Source organism: Carassius carassius, chromosome 34 (genome assembly GCF_963082965.1).
Source record: "Carassius carassius chromosome 34, fCarCar2.1, whole genome shotgun sequence".
In the NCBI taxonomy this organism is placed as follows: domain Eukaryota; kingdom Metazoa; phylum Chordata; class Actinopteri; order Cypriniformes; family Cyprinidae; genus Carassius; species Carassius carassius.
The window spans coordinates 20171885-20194985 of record NC_081788.1 but is presented as its reverse complement, the minus strand read 5'-3'; the positions used below and the strand labels follow the sequence as shown (position 1 = coordinate 20194985).

General features: G+C 37.2%; 1 protein-coding gene across 3 annotated transcripts in view; it reads left to right on the top strand.

The window, feature by feature from the left end:
• Positions 1–23101, top strand: part of LOC132114680 (casein kinase I) — a 33985-nt gene that overhangs the window by 6003 nt on the left and 4881 nt on the right. For all 3 annotated transcript variants that reach the window (XM_059522938.1, XM_059522940.1, XM_059522939.1), the window contains exons 3-9: positions 9118–9187; positions 16462–16610; positions 16799–17033; positions 17315–17400; positions 18166–18250; positions 18340–18488; positions 18619–18699. In XM_059522938.1, coding sequence (XP_059378921.1) covers positions 9118–9187; positions 16462–16610; positions 16799–17033; positions 17315–17400; positions 18166–18250; positions 18340–18488; positions 18619–18699 — 855 coding nt within the window. The remainder of the gene's footprint in view (positions 1–9117; positions 9188–16461; positions 16611–16798; positions 17034–17314; positions 17401–18165; positions 18251–18339; positions 18489–18618; positions 18700–23101) is intronic.

The window sequence follows — 23101 nt, the reverse complement described above, 5'->3', positions numbered from 1 at the left end:
AGATTTTAAATAGCTCGATATGAAGTCAAGCACTGTAATTTTAGTGTTAAAATGATTTTGGATTATGATGCACCCGTGCCACTGCGTTTTGGTCCACTTTTTCTATCTGTAACATGGCTGGGCTATGTAGCTAATAAGAAAAGTTTAATATTTATTAGCCTTTCAACAATACTCAGTTTATGTATGTCTTGACTCTAAAATACATGATTGTTTGTTTGTATAAATTGTTGAATTTAATAACTAAAATTGTAAAAAGAAATTCAAAATATCATTTATTCCTGTGATGGTAAATAAATTTTTTAGCAGTCATTACTCAAGTCATGATCTACATCAACTGTGATACTTTTTTTTCAGGATTCTTTGATGAATAGAAAGATCAAAACATATTTTATATTAAATAGGTTTTATTTACTGATGTAAAAGTATTTATTTCTTAAAAAAACAACAACAACCTTACTGTCCCCAAACTTATGAGCAGTTGTGTATATGATGCAAAGACTAATAAATGTTATAATTTATTAATTTATTTATATTAAACAATTAAACCTTAGTTTTGATACTCATGGACTTGTCTACTAAAGAATGTTGCATGTCTGTTTTACACTGAGCACTAAAACCTCAAGGCACCCACAGTCCTCACCAGCTGCCTTCTGCTTATTTAATGAGTCTACCACAAGTTTGTGCTACCAGTTAAACCGTCTTGTTGTTTGATTGTGACAAAGATTTGATACAGGTTGAGAATCAATGTCTTAATGTTGATTTTTGCAGCAGCTAGTCCATGATTGGCTTAAAGCCCCTTTGCTAAATTTTCTAGTCTTGGGCATGTTCATGTTTATACCACATTCCGCTCACATAGAGCTCACCAAACGTGAGCATCTGTGAACCAACCCAGTGCCAGTTTACCATAACCAACACTGATCACGTGTTTTGAAAATTGAAGAGTGCTGAAAAGTTTGTACATTTTTTGTGTGTGTAACCGCTGCACCTGTAGCAAAGGTGCTATGTCACGGGTTTCCTAACATATGAGAAAGAAAAGAGCCACAGTCAGGCTCTGCTCTCTGACGAAATCCCTAGAACAGCAATAGTGGGAGAAATGGAAAAAAAAAAGAAAGGAGGAGAGTTGGAGAAACAAAAGTTGTTGGAGAGAGAATAAAGCTGATGAAAGGTTCTCTTTGTTCCCTGGTTCTTGTCGACACAGTGCTCCAGTCAGTCTATAATGAGAGGCTCAACAGGGATCCAGAACAGAGCGGAGGAGTGGAAACACTATGTAGTTTCTCTCTCTCTTTCTCACACACTTGTGCTGGGGATCCCAGTTGTGAAATACATGTATGACAGCTTCCAAACAGCTACTTTGTAGTAATACAAGAGCTCTGGCTTGTTTGATCGTTCATGTGTCCACAGATCTCACTGTGTGAAAGATTCTGGGATTTCACTTTTTCTTCTGCAGTTGAAGAGTCCTGAGCTCAACCCATTCAGTCTTTCATTCTGCTCTCGCATTCAGCCATTTATCATTTGAGACTGAGAGCTTGGGAATGTGAGAAATGGAAACGTTAGCAGGAGAAATGGAGAAATGGACATATTCTCTAGGCAAGAAGATTGGTTTTGTCATAGTGTCCATTAACATTTGATTAATAATGAAGCACTGTATCTCTCTTGTGATTGACAGAAGCAAGGCTTTTATGATAGTAAAATTCACAACTAAATTAGATCTTCGTCCCTCTGGGGATATGACCAAAGTCTAATATCACAGTGTGAGTAATTGTATGTCATGACAGGACAGTTGCTTAAGTTCACAAGCCTAGGACAATTTTTTTATGGGTTGGAGTCTGTTGCCTGTCCCTTCATCCATCTTGTTCTTTATAAAGAATATGGGGAATAAATGCATTTAAAGTATGTGTGTCTTTGGAGAACATATTAAGATGTTGATTGTGGATGCATCCTGAAGAATATGCAATGAGTTGTCTATAATGTCCTGTCAGTAAGCAGAAGACTGATTTAAACAGAGTAGATTAGGCCTGTCACATCTGCTCCTAAACTGCATTGCAAATGATGGCCTGCTCTGGAATCCTCTCTCATCTCCCTCGGGCTGCTCACACTAGTGACACTGGTACCAGTCTGTGTATGAAGCTCTGCTGTTAGACTTCTGCAGCTGTTCTCCCTCCATCTGGGATTCTGAAATCTGATCTGAAATCAAGGGGTTAAAGGAGCAGGACACAGACCAGCTGTTTCTGTCTTATCCAGACTCCTCGATATCTTTGCCCATAATTACTTAAGACTGAAGGCCCTGGTTGTGACTGTAGTATAATGTGCATATTTTGGCTTTACATATTGATGATAGAAACAATTCATTTTGGTATTTGTACAAAAATGTCTTTGTATTTTACATGAGTTTACCTATTAGCTTACCTAATGTCTGTGTAATGGTGCAAGATGATCAGTGCATGTTAGTCTCAAGAAAAAAGTTTTTATAATCTTTCTGCTGATGTAACTGAGCTTGCATGGTTTTATTAACAAAAAGGATCATCATGATCCAATCAAATACATATGGATATTATTTTTTTCATTGAATTTGTTTTGCTAAAAATGTATTTATGGAACTAAAATGTTAAATGTTGTCTTTTAATTGCTGATTGCTTTTAATTTCTAAAAAAAGAAGCCATTTTGCAACTTAAATTACTTGTAAAAGTATTGACTAGATATAAATAATTTTTATTTATTTATTTTAAATGAACACTCTTCTTTTTTTAACTTGATTCATCAAATAATCCTGAAAAAAATATCACGGGTTCCAAAAAAATATTAAGCAGCACAACTGTTTTCAACATTGACAATTAATCAGCCTATTAGAATGATTTCTGAAGGATCATGTGACACTGAGTACTGGAGTAATGGCTGATGAAAATTCAGCTTTGCATCATAGAAATGTGTTAAATTTTAAAGTATATTAAAATAGAAAACCAGATTTTAAATGGTAATAATATTTTACAATATAACTGTTTGTTTCTGTATTTTTAGTTAAATAAACGCAGCCATGATGAACAGAAATTCCTTCTTTTAAAACACATTAAAAATCTTACTGATCCCTGGCATTCTCATTGTGTGGGCTGCTGGCTGTGCAACCTGCCCTCTTCAGCCCATGTCAGCAATAATGATGGGTCCCCACCTGGCTTTTCTAACACCTCATCAAAACATACACATTTGGCATTCCAGATGGTCCTTGGGGCCCAGACGTTCTAGTTAATTTAGTTTGCTGGCACATTTTAGTGAATGTTGTTTATGCACCACCTGCGTAAGCATCTTCTGCAACAATTCTTTACTTTTTGAGTCCACTTATGTATCTAGTTAGTTCTATAGAATTTCAGAGTTACCAATTTATTACAGATGATTAGCTCCCTAAAAATGTCAACACATGTAAACACTGAGACTGGTTTCCAGGGCACAGATTACATATAATCTTGGTCTTGAAGGTTGTTATGTGGACAGTCTCACAAATTGTAGGGTATTTCAGAGCAATAGATAGCTAACTGCTGTGAAATCCCTCTTCTGTCCAATGTTGACCCATTTAATCTTTGAAATAAAAAATACATTCCACATTGCATCCTGCAAATATACTAACTTTCAATAAGCAACCATTTCATGATCTGTTTCTTATTATTGACTAATTACATAGGTAAAAGATTATGTGCATTGCTTTCCTGCTCATCATAAAACAACTCAAACTGAATGTTTTTTTGTAATTAAGTAATGCCTGTAGCCAGTTATACTTTATCTTCAAGGTTAAGATGAACTTAAGCCCTCTAATGCAGGAGATGATATCATCGATTACAACTGACTGACGAGGATTAACTCCGTTCAGCTTCTCACAGTCGTTTTTTGGATTATATGTCTCCTAATGGCATTGGTGTAAAGACAGAGTGCATCACATTAAAATGAGATCAGGGACTCCTGAATTATTTCTACACAGTGGATTTGCTCAGTACCATCTCTCAAGCTTTTTAATGACATTAAAGCTTTAGTTTGTCCACTCTTGCTTGCCTACAGTTGTGTCATTTGGGGAGACTGTACATTCATACTCAAAGCTCAGTCAGTTGGAAAATCAAAGAGGAACTGATTTTGGACTAGTTGACTTGATCTCGGTTGCAGTTCAAAAATGGGTCGTATATTATATAATAGTCTAATACAGCAGTAAACATGAAAACAAATGTCACATTGTTTATTTGAATACATGTTCCTGGTCTTCTTATGGATTAATCAACTCTCCCTTTTCTGCTAATGTTATCTGTCATGCTAATATCCGCTAATAGCACTCCGAGATCTCATGATACTAATGTAATGCTATTTGGTCATATCTATGGTTGAATAATTATTTGGGTGGAGCTGTCCATGGGTATTAGGACAGGACACTGATTTCTCGTTTTTGCACTGGTCAAAGTGCTCACAATAGCAACCTGTGCTAGTGCCTTGGGCATCCTGTTTATAACAGTGATTCATGATGATGCTCATTTGCATGAACAGAAACTGTGTTTTAAAAGTTTGCATTGAATCCACTAGCTGTATGAGATCATTTCCATCTCATTAAATGGAAAACTGAAGGAAATGCAAAGTTACTGAAACTGCGAAGTGTTTCCCGGAGATTTTAATGCATGACACATGTTGATTTTAAAGAGTGAAACTGTATCTCTCAGTGCTATTTATTTGTTTATTTTACATTCTAAATGGTTTATTTCAAGCTTGTTTGAATGTTTACCAGAGGTGTATATCATATATCAATAAACTTTGCCCCCACTTCCCTTAAAAGCTGAGAGATTTGGATGGACATTCTGGTGTGCTTAATCAGTCCTGATCCCTTCACTGTTCTTCCTGGAAAGAGCCGTATGTGTGCCTGACCACTGTTACATCACAGCTCAACAGATGCAGCTCTGCACCGCTGTGTTTGACGGTTTTCTGAGCAAGTAACATGAGCTGGATTGAACTATTAGAATCCAGAACATAGAGCCCTCTTAGTCTCTAGTGTTTTACCTAACCCAGCCATTATTCTACTGATTTTACTTTTTAGTGCCACAGCAGACCTTGAATCCTTTTTAAAATGAAAACTTCTATTAAGCAAGGATGAATTAAATTGATCAAAATAACAGTAAAGATTTAAAATCTTAAGATTTTCTTCTAGTAAATGCTGTTCTTTTGAACTTTTTATTCATCAAAGAATCCTGTAAAAAGCAGTTTTCAAATTCTTTCAAAACTTATAATTAAGGAGTTATTCTTGAGCACAAAATCAGTATATTAGAAAGATTCCTGAAGTACCATGTTACACTGATGCAGTAATATTTTAGTAACCGTGACCCTTAACTAATATAATTGTTGGTAATATTTTAAATCAGTTTTTATTTTTATATTTTTCATTTTAATTCTCGCTGAAGTTTTTGTCATTTAAGTTTTTGTCATTTTAGTTTTTGTTTGAAAAAGTCTCTCTATTATTTTTTTTCATAGTATTCAGTATTAGTTTTAATAGTATGTCAAGTTAAACTAAATAAAAATGATTAATGTTAATTTTAATGATGTTTTTATTTCAGGTAATGACAGACTTCTCCTAAACATGGCTTTTTTTCTTGGCATTAATATTTTTTCCCCAGTTATTTTGGAAATATTTATGTATTTATACAATTATAGATTATTAATTATATATCATATATATATATATATATATATATATATATATATATATATATATATATATATATATATATATATATATATATATATATATATATATATATATATATATATATATATATGATTTCTGATATAATATCAAATATCAGTGTTGTTTGTAATTGTTTGCAGATGTTTTTCATCCAATGTAACTCACAGTGTACTTATTTTATAGGATGTCTTCCTAGAGCTACCTGTGGTTAAGTGCTTTAATCAATGATATTTGTGTTTATTGGAACATGGGTCACCCAATAATGTACCTAAGATTGAACTTGTGATTTTTTTTCATTGCCAACCCAAAGGCTTTAATCACAGGGCCACCATTACACAATTAAGGTCATGTTTGTGCACATCTGTGATCAGGTGGAGGGATGCTGCTAAACCCTGAGTGCTGGCTGTTTGCAGGCTCTGGGAGATTGAGAGGCCTGGCTGCTGAACTCTGATGTCTCTGTAACATGACACCTGATTGGGGACTCGCTCACTGTGTTCTCTGTTACAGGCCATTAAACACTGGAAAGTTTTTTCCAGGCAATCTCTCTGGACTTTTATAATGGGTGACAGAACATTCGCTGCTATTTTGACAACGAGAACTGATACAGTCAGTCTTGTTTTTGGCATTTACTTCTCATTTTACCATCCTACTTCAGTTTTTAAAAGAGTACTTGTGCCATCTGTATTCTTACAGCTTTTACTGATTTGTCTTAAATGATGTAAACCGCTAATTCACTTGACATTTCTGTAAAATGTTCTTTTTGTTGCTTAGAATTATTTTTTATATATCCTGTTTGTCTATTTATTATCTCTTTTTAATTATGTGTATTTATTTATCTGATTTTTCTTAAAAATAAAACTTTCTTTGTGGCCACATGCACATTGCAACTAGGGATGTGCAACAGTGATCGAGTACTTGAGTACTCGGCAGCGATGATCGATCATGTAAACGATGATTTAATTTTTTTTTTTTTATTGGGTATGGCAGCACTTTGGGCGGCACCCTGAGCTCTGATTGGTTAGCTTCCCACTTGATGCCTCAAAAGACATGAGAAGAGAGACAATCATGGCCTCAAAGTCACGTAGTGATGGCTGGTTTCCCTTTGAGAAGAATGATGAAAATACAGTTCAGTGCAAGCTGTGCAGCGCCAAGCTGTCACACAAATCTACAATAAGTACAATGCGCTATCATCTAACATTTGTACATAAAATGTCTGGCATAGAGCGGCAATTCAGATGAGCATTGAATCACTTGCCGTAAGACCTAAATGCAACGCAGGCAGAACCGAGAAGACGACACAGCTAATTGCTGTAAATGGTGGTGAAAGATTTGCTGCCCATTAGTTTCAGCGACGGAGAAGATTTAAAGTTATCCTTAACTGTGGTGGAAGGTAAATGAGAATCGGTTTACAAAGCCAAGCATACTTGTCCAGTGGTACCTGGCTGTTCCTGCAACATCTGTTCCAGCGGAGCAAATTTATTCCACCGCCGGCCTAATTGTGAACAGACTCCGCACTCTGCTCTCATCTGAGCACGTAGACCGACTCCTCTTTTTGAACAAACATGTTTTACCGGTCGTGGTCAATATATCCATTTTATTTTTTTAAAATTAACATTATTATTTTAGTTTTGAGTTTTAGCCATAGTTAAAATATCTGGGCTATTTGGTCTCTGTTTTATACCTTATAGCAGTTGTTTGGTTAAACTTTGAACTTTTTTCTTTATCTTTTAAAAACTATGTTTTTAATTTTTGTTATTTCAAATTCACCGCTGGATCAAAATATGCTGCTAAAATTATACTGGAAGACAATTTTTTGTTTAAAAAAAATTCAGCTGAATAAAGTAGCAAAAAAAGAAAAAGTATCTTTGTGTGTTAATTTTTAAATCACAGACGAATAATGAAATGGTCTTTATAAAATAAAAATGCATTGGATATATTTGTAGCCTAATTACAATAAACATTTGTAGAGATGACGAAAATCAATATTTTTTGTTTGACATAGTTTTTATCTTAAATATATTTAAAATTGTATTCAATTATTTATCAATAATCAGTGATTTTCATGCTCTTAAATAAAATTTTAGTTGATCAGAAAATTCAAATTGAATACAACATATTGATTAAATATTAGAATACATTAAAAAAAAATTACGATAGTGACACTGTGAATTTATTGTACTTAAGTGTTTGTAAAGCGCAATCTGAGTTACACTTTCGGTCAAGTTCAAATCTGCACTGGCGAATTTGTTTCAGATAAAAGTTGTAATAGCTAGCCTATGCTCATATATGCAATGCCCGATAAGGATTATTTTGCTTTTAGATGTTTTTTTATTTTACTTATTATTGTTATTATTTTATTACTGATGTTATAATTATGCAGCCAAGCTTTTTTCGCCATATTTGTGGGCATAATTCAATTCATATGGCTTCGAGAACGCACAGGTGGATGGAAAATAAAACTTAATTACAACTATTACACTAAATAACATAGATGAAAATATAGCACAAATCTGCCATACACTTATAATGAGAACTTTATAGGAATCTATAGTAAAATCTGTCCTTGCCCATCTTTCAGCGCACTGTCATGAAAACGCATCAGTGGGAGCTCGCGCGCTCTCTCTCTCTTTCTCTGTCTAATGCATAACTTGGCATCCTATTGTGCTGATACAAGTTGTAATGTTACGTCTGCTATGTATCTCAGTTATCGGATTTATCATAGGATGTGTCATAGAATTAGCTTCAGTTTATTGGTATAAAGTTACTCTTCACCTCAGGCAGATATTTCTTTCTAGATGCTTCTTTATTAATAACATTGCTTCATCATAATCATAATCTAACATGTTCATGTTTTCAAAGAAAAGTTTTCATGTCAGATTTAAATTTTTAACATTCATTTTCATAACAATCTTCAGATTTTTTCATTTATATCCATTGTCCATGCCCCGCCCCTCGCACAAGCCCCACCCCCGATTAAACGATTAATCGTTTTTGAAACCTATCGATGATCGAAATGAGAAATTTCCCAAAATGCCCATCCCTAATTGCAACTAAATATTGTCACTTTTATCCAGATTTCCACTGCATCCTACAATCAATCTTTACAGACTGAAATATGTTCTGTATTGATAATCTCCCCATTCAGCTGTAAAGCACTGCAACTGTTTCAGTGAGTTTGAAATCAGGACAAGATCAGATTTGTCCATACATTTGACCGCTGATTTCTTCACATAAATGTTCTATTGTAATAAATGATCTATATACATCAGAGAATTCTGTATATGTTGTGCCGAGATTAACTTTAGTTTGTGCTAGACTGAAACCATTATTGTCATGTTTTTGTTATATTTGAGAGATTCTCTGATGATTTCCTGTAATCCTCTAATGCCTAGCCTTTTCTGTTTCTTCTCTTTCAGGAGCCAATCAAATCCAGAGCACCTCAACTCCATTTGGAGTATAGATTTTATAAACAGCTGGGAAATTCAGGTAAGCCTCACAGCCTTTCTAGAATTGTATGTTATATAGTTTATGAAAAGCCACCACCTACTCATCCTGTATGAGACTGATCATCCTTCAGATGTGTGCTGAGAATTGTGGGGGCGGTAATTTCCACCCTTTTGATGTGGTTGCTTTACCCATCAGCAGCAGAAGACATTGAAAAGAAGGAGGGTCTAAGATTGGATCAAGATTAATGGGGTATAAGGTGAAGGGAAGTCCGCTATGAGAAGGTTGTGTTCAAGTTCTTATTCATCGTGTAATGCCTCGGTGTATCACCCTCCCAGATTTAAATGATCATTTGCTTTATGAATGAGGTTATAACGGATTAAATCTAGAGCTGTGTGTTTGAAGAGCTACACCCGGCCATTTTGATTGTAATTACCATACATGTTGCAGAGCCAGAAAGCTGAACTTTGATCCTTTTAAGCCCTACAATGAAAAAGGACGTGCAGCTTGTACAAGTCCTTGGTGCTTCCATTCATTTGATCACTGAACCGGAAGGTTGACTGGTGCGAAGTGCAGCTCTAATTCACATCGACTCATAGCCACCCTGCAATGCAATGATCTCATTCACTGAACGCCTGTCTCCAGAGCCGGGATCTGATCCTCTGCCAGCTCACCAGAGCCACTGCTGCCACCCGTGCAACATTAATAGCCAGTGAAAGTGCAGGGCAGGTCCGCTATATTTATAACTACACAACTCCTCACGGCTGGGTTACCATTATCGAATGTCCAGCACGTGACTGATTCCTCTCTAGAAGAAAAGCCATATGTTCAGTACATCCTTAATTCACCCAAAAATGAAAATTAGCCCATAAATTACTCCCCTTGAAGTCATCCTAGGTGTGTATGACTTTCTTCTTTCATACGAATCCAGTCAGAGTTATTGAAAAATTGTCTTTGATCTTTCAAGCCTTTTGATGCAACTCGGCAGGTGTTGCACTCCATCGGTTCATGGAACAGCACACCCATCAAAAAAATGTGTCTCACATGGCTCCGGGGGGTGAGCAAAGGCCTTCTGTAGCGAATCCTTTTTTTAAGAAAAATATCCATATTCAAAACATTATTATCACTTTAATCACGCTCACTGTTGTAAAATGGAAGCAGTTCTGGGGGAATGACGTATGTGCTCAGCGTCAGCGGTCAGCTCAAAATGTGAAGAGATGTTCAGCACTTAAAGATGAATGCACATTCAACCTATGATTTTCAATGTGACACTGGATCTTAACCAACCAGACTTTCTGTTAATGCATAACCATCATTTCAAAGTGAACCTCACTTTCCAAAGCAAGCCAGTGGGATCCAGTTATTCACAGTTGTAAACTCTGGATCTAAAGGTTTTATGAAGCCAGAGTGCGACAACTAAACCAGACCCTCCAGCTTTTCCAACAGAGAATCCTTTGAGAGGATCTGCCATTGTGAGAACCTCTGCTCACTTAAACCTACGGCTAAAGTAGAGTGTTAATTCTCTGCCATACTGGAAAATGAATCCAGGTCATGTTAGCATACTTCTTGGGGGCGTAATTTCACACCCTCTTTTTTACCTGTGCTCCATGATTCTGCAGTGCTGCATTTATCATAAAAAGGATCTTTGCTTTGCCCATCAACAGTTTTGTACCTTAAATGTCATACATTTTTATGCCTCTGTCAATTATTTAAATCGTGAAACATTTTAAAGTGCAGTGAAGGGGAATTTGCTGGCTTGCTTTTGTGTCTTGTCTGAAATAGCTTTTTTTAAAAGGTTTAATTGTTGTTGTGCTGCTGATTAAAGCTCTTGAGTTTTTTTAGCTGAGTTGCATGGTGTGACTGTGATTTGATTAGTGGCTTTTCATTCATTGCATTCAATCTCTGACGTTTGGGGTAAAAGGGTCATGGAACTCTCTGCAGTGCAGGCTGTGGATGTTTTATGCAGCAGGGTGGATAATGCAAGCCCTCTCATCTCCTGAATCACACTGGGACCTGCACTAGCCGGAACGATCACGTTTCAGCCCCTGATTCTTCTCCACTGTCCCGCTAATGGAATCAGGGCCTTGTTGTTCTCCGGCTGCATGCTGAATCTTTAATGTGCAAGCCTTCACTTGGGCATGTGTGCTAAACTTTGACATTCCAATGCATCTGGTCTGAGAGGACATGTGTTCGATGAACAATGAGTTGTGTTGTTTTCTCTCAAGCTCTCTTAGTGATGTAAGTGAGTGGGATTTTGATATGGCAGAAAATCTCCTTGTTGAAATTTGGTGTCGCTGCACAGAGGCTGTTTAAAGTGCAACGGTGTGCCGCAGAAAAAATCAATAAAACGAGAGACTGCCTGCATAGATGATTGGACACTTAGGCCACTTTTAAAAATGTATGAGCTAATTTCGTACATTTGCCAAAACTGATATGCTGATGACTAACAGGATTAGTCTATTGATTGATTGTTTTATTATTTTTATCAATATCGGTTGACATTGATATTAATCAGCTACTATTTAAAATGAATATTTAATCATGGGTGGATGTTTTTGCCTGTTTTTTGATTGCTTTTGCTATCATTGTATTTTATATTTCATAATGTTATAATACTTTTAGGGATGTGACGATAAAGCAGTGCATAGCGATTCATGGATTGATTCCGAATGCATCGCAAATCTCTCTGGAATCGATTCTGAGCTTAGCTTTTAACAGCAGATGCCACTCTAATCTAGTTTTTAACGGCACACTCATACGCACATGAAGAAGAGCACTGTAGAACTTGCAACTATGCTTGTGTGTTTAGCTCATGTAATTGCATGTAATTCATGTAATTGCACCTCAGCTCAGAATGGTTTTCATTATCAGAATGCTTTTCATTTATCATTAGAACCTTATCGGATATCTGCCATAACATAAAAAAGAAAAATATCAAATTCTCTGCATAAGTCATAATGCAGGGCTCCAGAATAACATGTGAGAGCACCAGTGCCACTACGTTCTATAGATGGTTGCTCCAGGAGCAGATTTGGCAGCGCTGGGGGTGGTGTCTGGGGGACTAGTAAAATATAGGTAATTTAATCATAAAATTACTATTGTTTTGCAAATGCAGTTACTAATAACATTTCCATTTCTTGTTTATTTTTCTTTTGTTTATTATTTATACAGATTTGACAGTAAAGCACTAAGCTTGAGTTTAGATGGTACAAAATTTACAGTACACAGTAACAGGTGCAAAACAAGCATGCCGCACAAGCCCTGAAAAGTGAAGCCAAAACGTCTCGATCGCCCCCTGGTGAGTGGTCCTAGTGTAGGTCATTAACCCCGCCTCCCCATGTTATTCAATGGGACGCGAGACCAACTAAACAATTAAATTACCCTTCAAATATCTTTTTTCCGAAGCTGTTTTTTGTCATTTACTGTAGTTTGTATCACGCTAATGTAAATTCAAGTGTTCGTTTTTAAAATAAGTTGTTTTTTAGATAGTTATTTAATGCTCTAAAAACGGTGGTGTGACGTCGTTATTGACAGCTGTGATTGACAGCTCTCTGGAGGAGGCACTGAAGCGTCAACAGGCTTTTTTCATGATCTTCGGAGGACTGAGGAGATTGTATTTACCTTATTTTAATGAGATTGGAGTGGAACGGAGCAGACAGAGTTCACAGGAGCAGGACTCCACTTCCAAAACAGTGCAGATTACGGTATGTGCATTCTGCGAGGGAGAGTGAGGGCGGGGCACAGGGGCGGGGCCGTTGATTTCGCGGCTTTAAGGCTTTACTTCCTGCTTGCTACTGCGCATAGCTACTGCGCAGAACTGGTCCCTAGATCGCTATCTGCGCAGGCGCAAGTCCAAGATGTCAGCGCCATATCGGGACACTGGCGGCTTCAGTTTTGACCAATGGAAGAGAGCGAAGGCGAGTCGTCCATCTTTTTTTACAGTCTATGGTGCAAAACCATTATTCTTCTAGTAAATGGAACTGACCAACTTCAGTGATTATGCATGATTTAGTAGCAAATTGAAGAAAAGTTCGTTTTTCAAGGCACTTTGTGACTTTTCTTACTTCATACACAAAAAAGTGTTTATAATAGTGATTTTATAATTTCAAAATATAGAAACAAAGTAGAAATGAATGACTAATAAGCCGATAAGTGATTCTCTGCTGCTTACCACTGGTTATAATTGTGATTTGATGTATTTTTTTAATTGTAAATGGTAAATTGAAAGTGTTATTTACCACAGTGTATTTTGTTCATCCCATTAAAAGTAAGATTCAAACTGGATCATTTAAGAGCTTTAAATTGCTGTAAATAATTGTGAAATGCTTGAAAGTCATTGTAAAGTGCTTGAAATGATGTAATGTAGGGGTGGGCGATATCTCGATATTTAAAATATATTGAGATTTTTTAAACACGATATGGATTTTGACATATCGTAAAGATCGATATATTGTTTATATTTAATTCTGATAACGCCACTTTGCTTGTTTGCCTTCTCTGTGCTGTGCTCGCCCCCGCCCGCTCGCCCCCCGCCTCCTTGCCTTTGTCCCCCCTCCCATCGCGTGTACAGAACTAGTCCAAAAAAAAAAAAAAAAAAGGTCAACTGGCTCCATTATATGGAGATACTTCAGTTTTAAGGCGTAGGGCGAACAGCAGCAGATGTCTACTGTAAGGCCCAATGATTTCCGCGATGCAGAAAACGCTGACGGAATCGCGGAATCCAGTCATAAAAACGGAATTTACAGTTTAACGCGGAATGTCATGGAATTTGTCAAATTTTGAATGAATTAATCAAAAGTAGGTCATGCACTTACATCAAATCGCGATATGGACTAAGTGAAAGTGCTAATATCTGCAAATATTAACCCGGAAAAGTCTATTTAAATGTGAATCCTGCATGTTCTGCGTGTCTCTCGCAGAAGCGCATCTTCATTCATTAAACACACGGAAGCGCGCATAACGCTCGCGCTGATTTCAGCGTCTTTCCTCTCACTAAATAAATATGTGAACACATGAGGAACATCTCCAGAACTGCAATGAGAGTCACTTCATGAGCATCTGACCGTTTGATTTGAGTAAAACTAGCGTCACAATGGTCACATCACATCATAGACTGTAGTATCACATACACAGAACTGTAAAGGTCAACCCGTCAAAATAAAAGTATTTGCCAGAAATCTATTACTATTGTTCAGCAGAATGTACATAGCCCACTACTACTACTATTAAAATGAAACGAACATAATTTTTTAAGGAATAATCACGCAACATTTCTTCCATGTTTTATTTTTAATAGTAAATCCCCTTTGTTTACCAAAAAATAAAGTTTGCTTAATTTTAAATAATTAAAAGATAAATTAAATGAATGTTTTATGCCTTCACTTGATAACCAGAAAAAAGTAAATACACAGAATTTCTGAAGGGAAAAAAACATTTCTCATAAGGCTATTTTAAAAGTCATTTTGTATCAAAAAAGTAATTATGCTCAACACCTGCTATTTGCACCAGACTATCTGCTTTGGTCTGAAACCATAACATGTACTATGGTGCTAGTGGTGGGTGATATAAGCAGAAATTTATAGCACAGTATTCTTAAAAAAATTATATATTAAATGCATTGCTAAATATATGTAAAATGTATAACTTAAAACTAATAACATATTGGTATGTACTATTTTATTTATATTATATTATAAATTATTTATACATATTTTAACACATTGTTCTAGAGCTGTAATCAGGCCATAAAACTAATGCCGGACAGGACCCGAGCCTGACAGGTTTCGGCTCGAGCCTGACAAGTACATTTTGATTGACAGCTTTTTAAAAGCCTGAACCTGTTTACAGCCCGACATTATTCAAATGTGCGCACACACAGCTCTTTTGCCTTTTGTCAAGAATGAGTCATTTATACATGTTTTAACATAATTTATTTATAACTAACGTAGACTAGACCACTTGGAAGTTGGGATAAAGAAATAAAATAAGTCCTCTGTGACATCTTGACATCTCTGCACTCTAAATAGACATAGGCTCATTTAGCCTATAAACAGACCAACGCACCAATAAAAACAAGTCTTTTTTAACGAATTAAATGAAGATAAATTTTTAATTAAGATGGGTATTTGGCAAAAACGAAATTAAGATAAAGGCTCCGCCCGATTTGCTTTGCCACTAGCAGCTGACATTTAATAAAAGAATAATTCCAACATTAGCGTAACTACTCTGTCCACATTATGTATTGAAGACTAAATTAATATTTAGTTATCATTTGAAAAACCTTTACTCACAGAGATTAGGCTAAGCCTACATGTTTTTGTGGAGGAAAGTTATTGAATTCACTGTAGATGGCTTCAGCGTGTTCCTCCTGGTGTGTCATTCACTCATTATTCTCATTATAAACATGGTCAAACTTTTCCACACCTCAGACTTTGCTTTAGTTGCTGGTGCAACCAAAATATAATCGCCAGAGGCAAGCCTCCGTTACACCTACTCAGTATCCATTTTCACATCTTTCTCGCGCTTATCGAAACACATCACATGACCCCTCATTTACCTCGCAAACCGGAGCGCGAGCCCGGCCCGGCCAGAGCCCGCATAAGATAATATAAATTAAGATCTTCAGATCTACATTGTTTTCCCCTATTTTTACTGTCATGAATATACACTTTTATATTTAGATTGATTTAAATATATCTGCTTGTCATTGCTTATTATGCTTTTTAGTTGTCATGTTTGCATCAAAAGTTATTTTTTGCTCTTTGAATGCCCATTCCCCGCCATAAACCAGTTTTTCATAATTGCAGTAGAAAATGTATACCAGTCTATGTAATTTCAGTTGGTATATTACCCTCCCCTACTATGATATATAGTCTCAATGGAACCAAAACAGTTCTGTTGAATGATTTTTAAGTCATCTGTCCCGCCTTCATTAACCTTTGAGGTTCATGCTCATAGTCTATGCACTGAGTAGTTACTGTGGGAGAGAACTTGCCATGCACGTGGATAGATCTGCTGTTTTACAGGCCTCTGTAAACTCTGTTAGTGTGAGATAGTTGCTGTTTTAATGAATTGCATGATGTGCCCTCTCTCCAAGGGCTTGTTAGTAATGTTTTGTTCAAGGTGTTGTCATTATGGGTCCTGTCAGAGACTGTGGCCTGTGCTGGCTGTGAACAGGATGCTAACCTCTTGGTGGTGTTAAGAATATAATAAACAAAACTGTTTCTCTCAAGGACAAAAACATGACAAAAGTTTGATATTCAAGATTCTAAATTTGTATTTTACTGGGTTATTAAATTATCATTTTGTCTTTGCAGAGGGAGTTCCTCAGGTCTTCTACTTCGGGCCATGCGGGAAATACAATGCAATGGTTCTGGAACTGCTTGGGCCCAGTTTGGAGGACCTGTTTGACCTCTGCGACCGCACTTTCTCTCTCAAGACCGTCCTAATGATAGCTATTCAACTGGTAAGCATCTGGTCAGAGAGCCTGTTTCAGCAATTTTGGTTAGTCATACTTCATATTTAGGATTTCTTTTGGCTGTTTTCTAAATGATTTCTAGGAATCGTTCAGCTCTAGCATGTTTTTGTGGGATATTTTGTTTTGCGGGGGGGTGGTCCAGAATGTCCTTAACAGCATCTTCCTTGTTTTTTCAGATAACACGTATGGAGTACGTTCACACGCGGAGCTTGATATATCGAGATGTCAAGCCAGAGAATTTTTTGGTGGGGCGGCCGGGGTCCAAGAGGCAGCACACCATTCATATCATTGACTTCGGGCTTGCCAAAGAATACATAGACCCCGAGACCAAAAAACACATCCCATACAGAGAGCATAAGAGCCTGACTGGCACTGCACGATATATGAGTATCAACACACATTTGGGAAAAGGTGTGCACTCCTTTCATTTTCCTATGAAAATCAGCCTTGTATTTCCAAAATGTTAATTTTCTGGATACATTTATTTAAACTGATTTCTTGGGCGAAAAGAAAAAATAATAAAATCAGCAACTCACCTTAAATTACATACTTTCATTTTCCTGAGTGACTCACATTTATGAAACACACTTAATCATGCAGTTTTAAATGCATCAATCTCATTTCACAGCGAAATTGTACCTTTTGTGTCTGTCAGTATGACATGTAACAGTTGTTATTTTCATTCTCCTCAGAACAAAGCAGAAGGGACGACCTAGAAGCACTGGGCCATATGTTTATGTACTTCCTGAGAGGCAGTTTGCCATGGCAGGGCTTGAAGGTTTGCACTTTTCTACCACCCAATCTTGAAAAGTTTTTTTTTTTTTTTTCATTTTCATTTTCATTTCTTCACTCATGTAGGAGTGTTTTTTTTTTATCTTTGTGACCTTTTTTGTGGTATTAATTAAGGAATCCTCTGGGGTTTTTGTCTCTATGCACATAAAATACTGCAGAAAATTTTAGGGTTGGTCGTTTTTTATTTTATTGTATTTTATTTTTTTAAGTTGTTTTTTTCACCTAGATTGCATTTATTTGATTAAAAACACAGTAAAAGCAATATAACTTTTGATCAATTTAATGTATCCTTACTTTTTGAACAGTAGAGTAACTGAGAAGTGTGATGACATGGCAACAAGTGATGATATCAGCTGCTCACGTTGTGCTTCAGTTTCTCAGCCATGTGCCATAGAGCAATCAGTCACATGGCGGTAGTGGTTGCGGTTGATTCTGAATGCACACAGGTGTTAGAAGCTCAGCGTTTACTTGCTGCAGTGCTGTCTCTCACATAATTGTTAATTCATCACATAAAGAGATTACATGGAAGACACATGACAGTAGGGTGAGAATGAAAAAGTAAATGTTAAAAATCAAATAGTAAAACCATCTTCATTTGTTGTGTGAGTCATTGCCTATTCAATAAAACTAGCCAGAGGAAAAATCTTGCCCTGGATTTGTTGCATATGCTTAATTACATTTCAGCCAGTTTTAGTCTTTCATGAGGAGTTTGTGGGTGGGAAATCCATATAGGTGTGTGTTTTCCATACAGGCGGACACACTGAAAGAACGTTACCAGAAAATTGGCGACACCAAGCGAGCTACGCCGATCGAAGTGCTATGTGAAAGTTTCCCAGGTTAGTGCCATCGATTCAGTCATGTCAAGCACAGTAGCATGCGAAGCGTTTCTCTGAACTAACGCATTTCCTATTTTTACACCCTGCAGAGGAAATGGCGACCTATCTGAGATATGTGAGAAGACTTGACTTCTTTGAGAAACCAGATTATGACTACCTGAGGAAGCTCTTCACAGACCTCTTCGACAGGAACGGCTACATCTTTGATTACGAGTACGACTGGGTCGGCAAGCCTCTAGTGAGTGTTTGTTTCCACTACAGACACTTCCTCAATGCCTCTTTTTGTGTACTTCAGCTGTCAAAAGCCTTTGTCATGCTATGTTTGGTTATCATGTATGCGTGTGTGAGATCCTTGTTGTCTTTTACAGCCTACACCCATAGGCCCCATCCCCACAGACACACCCCAGCCAAGCAGCAGAGACAAAGCACAACCACAGACCAAAAACCAGGTGAGCTGAGCGCATTTTCACTCCTAGGTGGTCGTAGTGAAAGTGAAAAAATGAAAGTGAAGTGACATTCAGCCAAGTACGGTGACCCATACTCAGAATTTGTGCTCTGCATTTAACCCATCCGAAATGCACACAGACAGAGCAGTGAACACACACACACACCCGGAGCAGTGGGCAACCATTTATGCTGCGGCGCCCGGGGAGCAGTTGGGGGTTCGATGCCTTGCTCAAGGGCACCTAAGTCGTGGTATTGAAGGTGGAGAGAGAACTGTACATGCACTCCCCCCACCCACAATTCCTGCCGGCCCGGGACTCGAACTCACAACCTTTCGATTGGGAGTCCGACTCTCTAACCATTAGGCCACGACTTCCCTAGTATACATCTCATTAGCTCCAGTGCAGTTTAGGATGCATCAAACATGTAGCCAGATTCAGTATACCCACTAGTGTTGGGCAATATGGTCATTTTTAAAATCGTCACATCGTCAGCCCGTAAGATCGACGATACACGATATTATCGTGCATGTGTGGAGCAAGAGAGAGACTCTTTGTTCTTGTCACAGCATAACTAATTGGTGTTTTAAACCTCGTCCTGTGACAAATTTGCCACATCTGCACACGGAAGTTATGTCTAAATGTTCTGCAAAATCAGTCAACGGTGAAAATCAATAGTAGATTTCTTTTAAAGTCCAACAGTTTAACACTAATATTGGACATAAATGAACATGTTAAATATAAAGTATTCCAAACAGGTAAATTCATATATTTGGAGTAAATTTGAATTGAACTGATGCATCAGTCATACAGCGCTCCTGACCGCGCGCCTCATGATGAGACCGACGCACCACCACAGAAACAAGAATGAGATGCATTTTAACTAGTGCTGTCAACGTTAACGCGTTAACGCATGCGATTAATTTTTGTCTGGTTTAACGTGTCAAAATATTTAACGCACTTTACGCAGCATCCGTATTTTCTGCCATCCGTTGGCTAGCTTTACATTATATGATCACGCTCTTATTCATTTAAATGCTTTTAAACATTTCAAGCGCGGCAAGACAAAAGAGAATGCGCTGTCTGTGAATGCCCTTATGTGACACATACACACGTGCACACACACACACACAATGCATAGACAGGGTACCAGAATCCAGTTCACTTAAGCGCTTTATATAAAGTCTAAAATGAACAAAAAGAGTTGTGAGAGAATGAGGCGAGATCCATAGACAGTATATAAACGGTGAGATCCGCGTGTCTGTCTGCTCTTAAAGGGACAGCAGCCAATAAAGCTTCCTGTCAGTAAAGTTAAAGAACAAAAGGAACAGAGAAAATGACTCGCTGCTCTTGACTAAATAACTTTTGTAGCTTTAATAAGGATTAACTATTTAATTTATAGTTTATGCAGTGCAGACTGCATATAACTTTGATAACTTTATTAAATTTCTGTATATTTCCTAACTGTTAAGACAGGAAGGGCAGGAGTAAACATGACATTTATTATGGGTTTATGTTAGCATTGTTTTAAGTTTACTTAGAGAAAAGAAATCAGTAGCTGTATTAATATCAGTAATACTGGCCTTCATTCATAAAAAGATGCCATTTAAACAAGTATTTAAAATATACTGTCTTTATGTTGTTTCTACATTAATTTGATTAACTGTGAAATTATTACATTAAAAAATATATTAAAAACGTACAAAAACATTTCTTTTTTTATTGCGATTAATCACAGAAAAAATGTGATTAATCTAGTTAAAGTTTTTAATCGATTGACAGCACTAATTTTAACATAACTGTGGCATTAAACTCAGTTAGTGAGGGCTCATTTAATATATTGCACATATATGCTGTTCAGATTACTTAAAGTGCAATGAAATACCTTATATCTGCAGACGATGTACGTATGTTTGTGGATGGAGACTTTGTAACGGCCAAAATTATGTATTTTGCATGCATCACATTATAGTGCGGTGTGCATGAAAACAACCACACAGTGGCAGAGCGAATGGATGAAAAGTTCGGCCTGCCACCTTGTTATTATTTTGTATTTGCTTTATTTGTACCGGCAAGAAAGATTTAATCTCTCATGAATGAGAAGAGCCCAATGTGTGGGACACCAACTCCAATTTAACGAGTTATCCGAGTCAAAGCGTAACAACTTCACCGACTACAGGCTCTAATCCTCTTTTGCGCTGTGTGTGTGTGTGTGTGTGTGTGTGTGTGTGTGTGTGTGTGTGTGTGTGTGTGTGTGTGTGTGTGTGTGTGTGTGTGTGTGTGTGTGTGTGTGTGTGTGTGTCTGTGTGTGTGTCTGTGTCTGTGTCTGTGTCTGTGTCTGTGTCTGTGTCTGTGTGTGTCTGTGTCTGTGTCTGTGTCTGTGTCTGTGTCTGTGTCTGTGTCTGTGTCTGTGTCTGTGTCTGTGTCTGTGTCTGTGTCTGTGTGTGTGTGTGTGTGTGTGTGTGTGTGTGTGTGTGTGTGTGTGTCTGTTTTAAAAAAATGTAAAAATCTGTTTTACTGACCAGTAGCTTAGAGACAAAGTTCCCTGCTGCTGAAACAAAATCTTCACTTTCTGTAGGGCATAAATGTTCTGACTTTAACCATAAGGTGAAAGTACATGAATATCATGTTCCTGAATCCGTTTTTGTCCTGATGTCTGGATGATTGTGACAATGTGGACAGGACAAGAATTCCTCGATACTGATTCTCCAATATTTATTTATTTATTTATTTATTTATTGTCTAGATAGACTACCCTTCGAAAGTTTGTTGTCAGTAATATTTGTAAATATTTATGAAAGAAGTCTCTTATGCTCACCAAGGCTGAAATTTGTTTGATATAAAATACAGTGAAACCGTAATATTTCTAAATAACAACAGTTCTAAATTGTTCTCTATTTTAATGTACAACCCGAATTCCGGAAAAGTTGGGACGTTCTTTAAATTTTAATAAAATGAAAACTAAAGGAATTTCAAATCACATGAGCCAATATTTTATTCACAATAGAACATAGATAACGTAGAAAATGTTTAAACTGAGAAATTTTACACTTTTATCCACTTAATTAGCTCATTTAAAATTTTATGCCTGCTACAGGTCTCAAAAAAGTTGGCACGGGGGCAACAAATGGCTAAAAAAGCAAGCAGTTTTGAAAAGATTCAGCTGGGAGAACATCTAGTGATTAATTAAGTTAATTGATATCAGGTCTGTAACATGATTAGCTATAAAAGCTTTGTCTTAGAGAAGCAGAGTCATTCAGAAGTAAAGATGGGCAGAGGCTCTCCAATCTGTGAAAGACTGCGTAAAAAAATTGTGGAAAACTTTAAAAACAATGTTCCTCAACGTCAAATTGCAAAGGCTTTGCAAATCTCATCATCTACAGTGCATAACATCATCAAAAGATTCAGAGAAACTGGAGAAATCTCTGTGCGTAAGGGACAAGGCCGGAGACCTTTATTGGATGCCCATGGTCTTCGGGCTCTCAGACGACACTGCATCACTCATCGGCATGATTGTGTCAATGACATTACTAAATGGGCCCAGGAATACTTTCAGAAACCACTGTCGGTAAACACAATCCGCCGTGCCATCAGCAGATGCCAACTAAAGCTCTATCATGCAAAAAGGAAGCCATATGTGAACATGGTCCAGAAGCGCCGTCGTGTCCTGTGGGCCAAGGCTCATTTAAAATGGACTATTTCAAAGTGGAATAGTGTTTTATAGTCAGACGAGTCCAAATTTGACATTCTTGTTGGAAATCACGGACGCCGTGTCCTCCGGGCTAAAGAGGAGGGAGACCTTCCAGCATGTTATCAGCGTTCAGTTCAAAAGCCAGCATCTCTGATGGTATGGGGGTGCATAAGTGCATACGGTATGGGCAGCTTGCATGTTTTGGAAGGTTCTGTGAATGCTGAAAGGTATATAAAGGTTTTAGAGCAACATATGCTTCCCTCCAAACAACGTCTATTTCAGGGAAGGCCTTGTTTATTTCAGCAGGACAATGCAAAACCACATACTGCAGCTATAACAACAGCATGGCTTCGTCGTAGAAGAGTCCGGGTGCTAACCTGGCCTGCCTGCAGTCCAGATCTTTCACCTATTGAGAACATTTGGCGCATCATTAAATGTAAAATATGTCAAAGACGACCACGAACTCTTCAGCAGCTGGAAATCTATATAAGGCAAGAATGGGACCAAATTCCAACAGCAAAACTCCAGCAACTCATAGCCTCAATGCCCAGACGTCTGCAAACTGTTATGAAAAGAAAAGGAGATGCTACACCATGGTAAACATGCCCCGTCCCAACTATTTTGAGACCTGTAGCAGAAATCAAAATTGAAATGAGCTAATTTTGTGCATAAAATTGTAAACTTTCTCAGTTTAAACATTTGCTATGTTATCTATGT